Below are 12,114 nucleotides of genomic sequence, written 5' to 3'. Positions count from 1 at the left end.
AGAATCATAAGAACTAGGAGCAGGAGTGGGCCATTCAGCCCCTCGAGCCTGCTCCGCTATTCAATTCGATCATGGCTGATCTTATCTCAGCCTCAACTCCACTTTCCAGCCTGTTCTTCATAACCCTTCAACTCATTACTAATTAAAAATCTGTCCATTTTCTCCTTAAGTTTACTCAATGTCCTGGCATCCACTGCACTCTGGGGTAGTGAATTCCACAGACTCACAACCCTTTGAGAGAAGAAATTTCTTCTCATCTCTGTTTTAAACCTGCTATCCTTTATCCTAGAACTGTGACTCTCTTTCCAGATTGCCCCACAAGGGGAAACATCCTCCACTCATCTACTTTATTGTCCCTCCTTATCATCTTGGACACCTCAATTAGATCTCTCTCATTCTTCTAAACTCTAAGGAGTATCGGCCTAAACTGCCCAATGTCTCTTGGTAAATCAAACCTCTCATCCCTGGAATCAATCCAGTGAACCTCCTCTGAACCGCTTCCAATGCAACCACATCCCTCCTCAAGTAAGGGGGCCAAAACTGTACACAATATTCTCACTAATGCTTTGTACAGTTGCAGCAACACGTCACTACTTTTATATTCTGTTCCTTTAGCAATAAATGCCAAGATTCCATCTGCCTTATGAACTGCTTTACCTGCATGCTAGTTTTCTACAACTCATGCATGAGGACACCCAGATCCCTCTCCACTGAAGCACGACAAAGTATCTCTCCATTTAGATAATAATTTGCCTTTGCATTTTTCCTACCAAAACGGATAACCTCACACTTATGGTCCCAGGTCATTTTCATTCCGGAAGGTTTGGTGGAGTTGATGGGGGAAGGGGGGGGGGGGGGGGGGGGGGGGGGTAAGGGGGGTAGGGGGGTGGGGGGGGGTGGGGGGAGGGGAATGTATTGATGACTAACCAGCAGAAGCAGCAGGTGGTCAATTTTGCCACTGTCCACATGACAATTGAAATTTTCTAGTGGGCATGTAAGTTCTTTGCTGAGGCTGAAGCATGGCCATGGGATGGACCAGTGTGTGGCTAATACTTCATTAATGCTAATGCTCTGGGCGGCACGGTGGCACAGTGGTTAGCACTGAAGCCTCACAGCGCCAGGGACCCGGGTTCAATTCCAGCCTCAGGTGACTGTCTGTGTGGAGTCTGCACGTTTTCCCCGTGTCTGCGTGGGTTTCCTCCGGGTGCTCCGGTTTCCTCCCACACTCCAAAGACGTGCAGGGTAGGTGGACTGGCCATGCTAACTTGTCCCATAGTGTCAGGGAGATTAGTGGGGTAAGTAAGTGGGGTTACAGGGATAGGGTCTGGGTGGGATTGTTGTCATGATGGGCTGAATGGCCTCCTTTGGCACTGTAGGGATTCTGATTCTATGATTCCATTCCACTCGGGTACCCCCCACCGGATCCCCATTCGGCAGAGCCATCGAGGCACTGCTGTGGCTGCTGGACGCCCATCAACCTGGTGGCTTCTCCACAATGGTGGTTTGGCAGTTGTGGTCTATTTAACATTAAAAACACCATCTCTGCTGTTGGAGCTGCAGATTTGTTAGGGCTGAGGAGCTTCCTGTTGCCGTCCAGACTAAGGAGCTCTTAATTGGAGAACAAGTGTGCAGCCTGACCACTGATTGGCCTGCTTTGTTGAGGATAGCAATTCCCAATGCATCATGAGGTCGGGAATTCCTTCCTGCGGCGCAGAATGAGGAATGCTGCAGAATGAATCAGCAGCTTCAGACAACTCAGAAACTAGCTGATCACTGACTAACAACCAAACAAATAGCAACAAAAACAGCCTTGACGATGGGCCTATGGAAGTGTGGAAGGCAAGCGTTTGTTATAAACTGCCAATTAGCCCAACTCCTTTCCAATATATACAATGAAGGATTGTAAAAAAAGTTGCTGAAATTGAATCTCAATTCTTGTGGAGAAACAGGTTTCTTGTGGATCTGTATCGCCATCCTCAGTAATACTGCTCCTTAATATAGTTATATACAGCATCATGTTTTACACCATTCCACCAATTTCAAAAACAGAGAACAAAGAACAATAAAACACAGGAACAGGCCCTTCAGCCCACCAAGCCTGCGCTGATACATGGTTTCTATCCCTCTGTTTGCCTCCCGCTCATGTGTCTATCAAGATACACCTTGAATGTTTCTCCCATGCCTGCTTCCACCACCTCAACTGGCAGCGTGTTCCAGGCACCCACCACCCTCTGTGTGAAAAAGATTCCCCGCATCTCTCCTCTAAACTTACCCCATCTCATCTTAAACCTGTGTCCTCTTGTAGTCGTCCCATCCACCCTGGGAAAAAAGCCTCTGACTATCCACCCTGTCTGTGTCTCTCATACTTTTGTAGACTTCTATCAGGTCCCCCCTCAGCCTCCGTCTTTCCAATGAAAACAATCCGAGTTTATCCAACCTCTCCCCATACCCAATACCATCCAAACCAGGCAACATCCTGGTGAAAAGAACGGATAAAAGCATATTACTGCGGATGCTGGAATCTGAAACCAAAAGAGAAAATGCTGGAAAATCGCAGCAGGCCTGGCAGCATCTGTGTGGCATTCCTGGATTACAGACGATAATCCTGGCATTATGGATACTGTAAGAAGTCTCACAACATCAGGTTAAAGTCCAACAGGTTTATTTGGTAGCAAATACCATAAGCTTTCGGAGCGCTGCTCCTTCGTCAGATGGAGTGGGAACAGCGCTCCGAAAGCTTATGGTATTTGCTACCAAATAAACCTATTGGACTTTAACCTGGTGCTGTGAGACTTCTTACTGTGTTCATCCCAGTCCAACGCCGGCATCTCCACATCATTACGGATACTGCCAGACCTGCTGAGATCTTCCAGCATTTTCTCTTTTTGGGTTCAACATCCCGGTGAACCTTCTTTGCACCCTCTCCAAAGCATCCACATCCTTCTGGTAGTGTGACGGCCAGAACTGCATGCAATATTCCAAATACAGTTTCAGAAAGCCTATTCCCCCCCTATTCCTCCTTAGTTCACGTCAGCTCTCCACTTTGTGGCTACAGTTTTTCAGTTTATACTGGCACACAGCATTGGGGGGTAGGGGGTACAAACTTGGCGTAGAACTTTGTGCAATCTGCAGTCCATCCTTTCCCTCAATGTAAGGGGTGGTCACCTCCATCTGCACACTGCTGGGACCTCCCTGATGCAGTGTCTGTAGACCAACATCGCAACTTGCATTGCAAAGCAAACATCCTCCATCGCGGGTGTGAGTGCTGTTATGGAAACTCAGGTTGCTGCCTTACAGTGCATGTCATTTAACAAAGGGCCTTCCAGGGCACCACAAGCAGCCCATCAACAACTGTCCAATAGATCAGTCCTGTTAGAATGTAACTGGTGATAACATTGGATCTGTTGTAATGTGACCAATGGTAATAAGCTGTAAGGGTCAGCTGACCCATTAAACCATGCAACCAATGACAGTATGATGTGATGGTCAACTGACCAGCTGACTCAGTATAAATTAGAACATGTTGGGAATTGTGGGGAACTTGGAATGGCCCAGGGTGAGGCCTCAAGTTTGGAGTCATGAAGTTTTTTTTAAATTAAACCTTTTCTTTGATTTATAAGTTGGAGTAAGTTTTGTTATATTTTTATTGAATACACTGGAACATGGGTAAGGTGGGTATGGAGGGATATGGGCCAGACGCGGGCAACTGGGGCTAGTTTAGTTGTTTAAAAAAAAGGACGGCATGGACAAGTTGGGCCAAAGGGCCTGTTTCCATGCTGTAAAGCTCTATGACAGGAAGAGTTCCTTCTGAATAAACAAGTAGGGGTTGGCGAGGTACCCTCCCCAGAAGAGCAGCAATTCCTCAATTTAAGGTGACAATAAGGTGACAGTCATCTTTCACCCAGTTTATGCAGGCAGTGATTTTCCTCCTCTTCTCCTCAGTTCACAACAGAAACCTCCTCTGGTTACTTATACCCCAATCCGCCATCCCAATCCTTCCCCAATCTCACAATAGCAATCATCTCCCCTTCTTCCAGGCCGTGGTGGGACCTCTTCGCACCCTGCCCCCCCCTTCCACCCCCCCCACCCTCACCCCCACTCCCTCGGCCCCACCATTTTCCCGAGCTTCCTCGTTACACCAGTGATTACATTTCCAAAGTACTTCATTGGCTGTGAGATGCTTTGAGATGCCTTGTGGTGAAGAAATGCGCCATATCAATGCAAGTCTTTTCCTGCAACGAGACTCCTCGCTCCTGCCTGCTGAGCTGCTCCAAGGGATGGAATGTTGTTGTGGGCGGGGATTCTTGCAAAAGATTTGCGAGATCTCAATCTCACAATACTGGCTCAAGAATTCCTGCAGCGTTTAATTCCTGGAGCAGTCAAGCAAGTTGGAGCAGGAACAGTGCTCGTTTTCAACTTGCTGGGAGATTACGACGTGAACAACGAGTGCATACAGTGTATCCAGCCGAGAAAGTCCCCCCCCCCCCCCCCCCAGCTTCACTCGCTGCCTGTATTAAATCTCACTGAGAGTGGAATGTGAGTGCTGCAGTTAGTTTCAGATTCCTCATGGTAAGGGGAGATAAATTGGTCAGGATACGTAGCAATATCTACTAGAGTGCATTAAGCACCCTCAAAAGTCAAAGAATAGCGTTGATACAGACTGAAATATTTTATGTGCCACCTCAACAACTTACCTGAAAGCTAAAACAACTCAGAATAGGAATCATTATGGTCTGAAAATTGGCTACTGAGGACTTAATTATGGAAAGTTCTGCACTGGAAAGACTAGCCACTGGGAGCGGGATTCAAACTGCTCAAACTCATTTAGACACTTAAAGCCCAGTGATAAATGGAGAGGCGATGGCCTAGTGGTATTATCACTAGACTATCCAGAAACTCAGCTAACGTTCTGGGGACCCGGGTTCGAATCTCGCCATGGCAGATGGTGGAATTTGAATTCAATAAAAAATATCTAGGTTTAAGAATCTACTGATGACCATGAAACCATTGTCAATTGTTGGAAAACCCATCTGATTCACTAGTGTCCTTTAGGGAAGGAAGTCTGCCATCCTTACCTTGCCTGGCCCACATGTGGCTCCAGAGCCACAGCAATGTGGTTGACTCTCAACTGCCCTCGGGCAACTAGGGATGGGCAATAAATGCTGGCCAGCCAGTGATGCCCATGTCCCACAAACGAATAGAAATTTTTAAAAAATGTGCTGCTGAGTGGCTGCACACCTAGGTGTCCCAAGTTTGTTAGGTTATTTGAAGCTAGTATGCACTGCTTAAGGTCAATACCTCCTAAAGTAGAGGTGCACTCTGTCTGTAGCAGGACTGGCGGAAATCAAGCACTTAGAAGAGAATGGAAGTCGATCCATGGAGGTCAACACAAAAGGATTCAAATGCAGTGCTGAAAAATGTTTGATCACCATATACGAGTGGTTCAGGTCAGTGAATTCATCTTCAAATGCCACAAGACTGCAACTGAGTCACCAGCCTCAGACACTGCCCAATGCATCCCCATTACACACCCATCAAGAATCTCGATCAATAACGACTCATTCATAGATCCACCTCTCACACACACAAACACACACACACACACTTCATCACACACACACTTCATCACACACACACACACACATCTCATACCACGCACACACTGCTAACTAACTAGTCAGCCATGACAGCCACATCGCTCGGTCACCTTACACCATCTTCACTGACAGATTTCAATTTTTCTTGCGAACAAAGTGACAACAGCAGCTAATTGCATACAGATATGCTTCAGGTCTTCATCTCAGTGGAGGAGATGATGGTCGCCACAGTTGGAGTGGCTGTTAGAGGCTGTGGCCAGTAGTGGGGCTGAAACCATGGAAGCCAATGATATGTTGCTGCCTAATCCACCTTCTCACATCACACCTCCCCCTCATACCACCATTTATCTGATGTGCAAGCTGATATCCAGATGGTGGCTGCATGTATAACCAGGGTGCACCCCCACTCCTCTCATCACATCCATATTGATATGTGTTTCTCCTTTCAGGGTCCACACCAACTCCCTGACAGAGCATCTTACCCAAGCTCTCTCTCCCGTCCTATCCCTGTAACCCCTCACATTTACCATGGCTAATGCATCTAACCTTCACATCTTTGGACTGTGGGAGGAAACCGGAGCACCCAGAAGAAATCCATGGGCAGACACAGGGAGAATGTTCAAACTCCACACAGACAGTCACCCAAGCCTGGAATTGAACCCGGGTCCCTGGCGCTGTGAGGCAGCAGTGCTAACCACTGTGCTGCCCATGATTAAGTTGTTGATAATCCCTTTAAATAGCGCTGTTGGGAGGGGCTATCCTGTTGCTGAACGCATGTTCAACTGGGAAGGTTTGAAAGAGAGTTTGAGCTGGGATGGTGAGATCCAAGATGCCTCAAATCAACTGACTGACATCACAATCTGCCTACTCTACAATGCAGTGAATGCTCTTAATGCCTGTGTTAACTCAGTCAGCAAGATGGCACTTGATGTGGGCCAAGTTGGAAGTGAACACATGATACTGGTAGATTTTGTGGGATGATTTTTCTGTCTGGTCTTTAACATAGCTTTGTTATGAAATGACAATCAGAGTGTGTCTCCAATTGTGGAACCTCATTGGCTGCTCACTGAGATCCTGCCTCCTTGTAAAGTTTTTAAGTGGTAGCAGAATAGAAATTTATACATTTCAGAGGCACTGGTTTCTGAGAAACTCTGAACAGCTCATGCAAAGTTCTAAATTTCCCATTCTATATTCCACTACCACTAAATAGCTTGGAAGATAAAGAAATCGTTGAACTATGATCAGCTATCTTTCTTAGTTAATATGATTTTCTATGTTACAAAATACCTGAATATATTATCTTGAAATATCCACTGACAATATTTATTCACTGGAAGGACGTAAAATTTAAATTCAAACCAAATGATGGGCTAATATTATTTTAGTTGACTATTACCAGAACCGAATAATTTATTTTGGGATCAAAACAGCATCCGCTGCACCAAAATTGTATGCTCCATGAAGCCCAATTCTGCAGCTTATATTTCTCACATGCTTCACCGGGTGGGCTTCCACACAAAAATCAAATCACATTTGCCTTTAATGTAGAGAAATCGCCCAAGGTACATTACAAGAGACTTAAATAAAACAATCACTCCCTAGAAGAGATTAAGGGAGATGGCTTACAGCTTGGCCAAAGAGATGGGTTTAAAGGAGTGTCCTAAAGGAAGTGCAGGGATAGAAGTTAATGGAAGCAATCAAAATGATACTAAAGTGGCAGAAGGCACAGTGCCAACGGCAAAGCAAAGGGAGAGGAAGAATGAGCCAGAGCGACAGAGGACGGCATGGTGGCACAGTGGTTAGCACTGCTGCCTCACAGCTCCAGGGACCTGGGTTCGATTCCCGGCTTGGGTCACTGCCTGTGTGGAGTTTGCACATTCTCCCTCTGTCTGCGTGGGTTTCCTCCGGGTGCTCTGGTTTCTTCCCACATTCCAAAGATGTGCGGGTTAGGTGCATTGGCCATGTCAAATTGCCCCTTAGTGTCCAGGGATGCGTAGGTTAGAGGGATTAGCGGGGTAAATATGTGGGGTTGCAAGTATAGAGCCTGGATGGGATTGTTGTCGGTGTAGACACGATGGGCCGAGTGGCCTCCCTCTGGCACTGCAGGGATTCTAGGATCGAGATCATTTGGAAGTTTCAATTTGAACGCCATATTGTGACAAAAACAAGTGTTAAAATACTATACTTCAAATATGATTGGTATAAAGGACTTCTAAATTGGTCCATGCTGCTAAATGATTTGTAGTTTCTGTGTTCCACTCCTACAGTACAAACAGATACACTGCAAAGAGCTCAAGGACTAAGGCAAGCGATAACGCAACAAAAATACACAGAAATTCATGGCGAGTAAATCTAACAGTAAGCACACCTGCATTGCTTGGATCAGATGCTGAAGACATTGCCACCTGATTCCCCACAACCTCGACTGCTTGGTCCGGTCGCTGGTTCTTCTTTTTTCTCTTCCCCTCTGGTTTAGCTGCCATTTTTACTTTCTTGCTTTCTGCACCTCCGTCTGTGTCTCCATTCACAAAATCTGCTAACCGCTGGTTCTGACTGTTGCTTACTGCAGTGTTATCTGTCAGGGGAACTATTTCTTTGGATGGCACATCATGGATACCCTCACTGAGGTTCACATGTGCTCTGGAAATGGAGGCACGTGTTCTGGCTTTCTCCATTGCTCTTGTTGCTTTCAGTTCATTTTCTCTCTGTTTTATGGTCTTTGACTTCATTGCTAAGGGTTCATTCTGGGAACCTATAGAAATCGCCATATTAGCATCACATGGCACTGTGGTAGGCTCTCGAAATGCCTTGTCTCTTGTTTCTTCTTTGTCTTCTTTCAGTGCTTGTGTTTGTTGAAAGTTTAAGTTTTCAGTATTAAGCTGCTCATCTGCAGCTTCACCCTCGTTCCCCAACGAGAAGATAGACCTTTTCCCAGGTAGACGAGTGGGTGAGCTCCAATTATGCTCACTGCAATGGCTGGTAAGCAAAAAGAAAAACAACACGAAACACTTGATACACTTGGTGCAACAGAAAACATCAATTAATGCATCAGTATCCATAACAGTTTAGGAAGATGAGATTCCTATTTTTAAAGTGTTTTCCCCCTCATCGCTCCTCAGGGTTCCCTCCACTATGCTTGACATGGTGGCCTGTTCCCAAAACTACTCCCAATGCTAGCTACTGTGACTTGGTAAGACAGTGATTCAGGTTGACTCTTCATTGTGTTCCCCGAGGGAACCATCTGCATCTGCTCACATTGGCACAGAGGAGATCAGTCGAAAATCATAGAAACCATAGAAATCATAGAAACCCTACAGTGCAGAAGGAGGCCATTCGGCCCATCGAGTCTGCACCGTCCACAATCCCACCCAGGCCCTACCCCCACATATTTACCCACTAATCCCTCTAACCTACGCATCTCAGGACTCTAAGGGGCAATTTTTAACCTGGCCAATCAACCTAACCCGCACATCTTTGGACTGTGGGAGGAAACCGGAGCACCCGGAGGAAACCCACGCAGACACGAGGAGAATGTGCAAACTCCACACAGACAGTGACCCGATCCGGGAATCGAACCCGGGACCCTGGAGCTGTGAAGCAGCAGTGCTAACCACTGTGCTACCGTGCCGCCCCAACTTACCACTCAAGTATAGCACATATTTACACATAGCACATAGCACATATAAATCACAACTTACCACTCAAGTATAGCACATATTTACTCAAATATCCTCCATTGACTGTCTGTCTATATTGGGGCAGCATGGTGACACAGTGGTTAGCACTGCTGCCTCACAGCGCCAGAGACCCGGGTTCAATTCCGGCCTTGGATCACTGTCTGTTTGGAGTTTGCACATTCTCCCCGTGTCTGTGTGGGTTTCCTCCGGGTGCTCCGGTTTCCTCCCACAGTCCAAAGATGTGCGGGTTGGGTTGATTGGCCACGGTAAATTGACCCATTGGGTGGGATTCTCTGGCCACTCTCGTCTCAAAAATGGAGAATCCCACCTGAGGTCAATAGACTTTTGCATGGTGTCCCCCCCCCCCCCCCCGCTACAATTCCCGTGGCGGGCGGGACGGGAGAATTCTGGCCTTACTGTCAGGGGGATTAATAGGGTAAATGCATGGAATTGTGGGATTTGACCTGGGTGGGAGCTTTGTCAGGGCAGGCTTGTTGGGCCAAATGGCCTCCTTCTGCACTGTAGGATTCTATACTATTTTTAAAAAGTCTTTCCTACATTTTAATGATTGTCTGTTACACTTTAAATCTGGCACCTTTTAATCATCAGTTTGAGTAATTTCTTCAAGCAAAAGCTGGAAGTGTTTCTGGCTGAAGCCAAGATCATCTTGTACAAGAGTTAGATACCATATAACATTACTCCAGACCAGAGCTTTACATGCTCGAATGCTTACAGAGGTGACAGAGGAATTTTCCATGTCACTTCTAATTGGCCTTCATTTTTAATCAAGATTTCTTGCCTCGCCCAGGAGATGAGGTGACTTCTGATTGGGCTGGGAGTGTATGTGGCCTGATTTTAATTCATTCAAATCCATCCACTTGCACAGAGTTAAAATTGGGCCCATTGTGATATGCAAAGTATCACGGCACAGTGGTTAGTGTTAGAATGTAACCAATGATAACATTGGATCTGTTGTAGTGTGACCAATGGTAACAAACTATAAGGGTCAGCTGACCCAGTAAACTATGTAATCAATGACAAACTGATGTGATGGTCAGCTGACTCAGTATTAATAAGAACCTGTTGGGAATTGTTGTGGGAGTTTGGAGTGGTCCAGAGTGAGGCCTCAAGTGTTGGAGTAATGAAGTTTCTTTATTAAACCTTTTTCTTTGATTTGTCTGTTGGAGTAAGTTTTGTTTCATTTTATTGCCTATAACTGAAAGAGTACCTTTTGCACCAGGGACTCGGTTCAATTCCAGCCTTGGGTGACTGCCTGTATGGAGTTTGTATGCTCTCCCCGTGTCTGCGTGGGTTTCCTCTGGGTGATCCAGTTTCCTCCCACAGTCACAAAGATGTGCAGGTTAGGTGGATTGGCCATGGTAAATTGCCCCTTACTGTCCCAGGGTTACAGGGATAGTGGGGTAAATACATGGGATTATGGGGATTGGACCTGGGTAAGATCTCTATTAAAGAATCGGTGCAGAGTTGACGGGTCGAATGGCCTCCTTCTGCACTGTAGATTCTATGATCTATGAGACGGGTTGCACAGACCATAGTGTCTACCTGTCTGTCCCCACTCGTCTTCGACACTAGCAGGTAACAGGGGAACTCTCCTTCTCTCCCTGCCCCTGACAACTTGTTTGATTGTCTGAAGCTGCTGTTAAATGATGCAACATTTTCAATAGAGTTGCAGTTCTGGACATTCGTGGCTCCTGCAGCTGGTGGCGAGCCAGATGTTACATTCCAGGACATGCTGAGATTAGCAGTCTAGAAGGCCCAGTGAGGATGGTAGGTGGTGGTATTCATCGTATCTTCCATAAAATGGTTCAAAATACTGGCACCAAGTATGATGAGTTGAACGACCTGCTTCTAAGCTATATGATGCTATATAAAAGCAGTCTGCATTGCTTCCTAAACTCATTAGAAATGTGCAGAGTTATAGGTGAGAAGATGACTACCTACATTTTCAACACCAAAGGAACGCAGAAGAACATCGTAATGTTCAAAGGAGAAATAAATATGAAAGCCTACAACCTGGAGGAGATAAAATAGCGCTAGCATTCAATGCAAGCTCTTGTATTACATTTTCATTCAAACTCCACATTCAAAGAAAGCTTTTCACAAATTCTGCCGGTTTACAATTCAACTTGACAGTTAATCCGGTTAGTGAACCGATACTCTTTGTATCTTTCCGAAATGTAAAATTAGATCAGTTTGCAAAACTTTTAAAAATGTATGGCAATGTGAATTTCTGAACCAAAGAGGAAAGGCGATTCCAAGGAAATGTTCAGTCACCTGTCACAATTTTTGGATTGGGTACTATTTCCTGAAAATGTATGCTTTTTTTTTCAAATGGCTTTACTGAGAGTCAAGCAAAGAAAAGAGTTGGGTAATCTTTTCAGTTTCATTCCTGCCTTCATAAAGTGGTGATTTATCCAGATTTGCTCTCGAGCAATAGGACGGTGCGGTTTTTGATTTGATTTATCATTGTCACATGTATTGGGATACAGTGAAAAGTATTGTTTCTTGTGCGCTATACAGACAAAGCATACCGTTCATAGAGAAGGAAAGGAGAGAGTGCAGAATGTAGTATCACAGTCATATATAGGGTGTAGAGAAAGATCAACTTAGTGCGAGGTAGGTCCATTCAAAAGTCTAACAGCAGCGGGGAAGAAGCTGTTCTTGAGTCAGTTGGTACATGACCTCAGACATTTGTATCTTTTTCCTGATGGAAGAAGGTGGAAGGGTGTATGTCCGGGGTGCGTGGGGTCCTTGATTATGCTGGTTGCTTTTCTGAGGCAGGGGAAAGTGTAGACCGAGTCAATGGATGGGAGGCACAG

At 45.7% G+C, this 12,114-nt stretch overlaps 1 protein-coding gene across 1 annotated transcript in view; it reads right to left on the bottom strand.

The window, feature by feature from the left end:
• LOC144510239 (protein polyglycylase TTLL10-like) overlaps window positions 1-8,365 on the bottom strand; it is a 112,400-nt gene extending 104,035 nt beyond the window's left edge. The window contains exon 1 of the mRNA XM_078239732.1: window positions 7,966-8,365. Within this exon, the coding sequence (XP_078095858.1) occupies window positions 7,966-8,365 (400 nt within the window). The remainder of the gene's footprint in view (window positions 1-7,965) is intronic.
• Window positions 8,366-12,114: the final 3,749 nt, after the last annotated feature.

The sequence above is a fragment of the Mustelus asterias genome, chromosome 22 (genome assembly GCF_964213995.1).
Source record: "Mustelus asterias chromosome 22, sMusAst1.hap1.1, whole genome shotgun sequence".
In the NCBI taxonomy this organism is placed as follows: Eukaryota; Metazoa; Chordata; class Chondrichthyes; order Carcharhiniformes; family Triakidae; genus Mustelus; species Mustelus asterias.
This window is presented reverse-complemented; position numbering and strand designations above follow the sequence as displayed.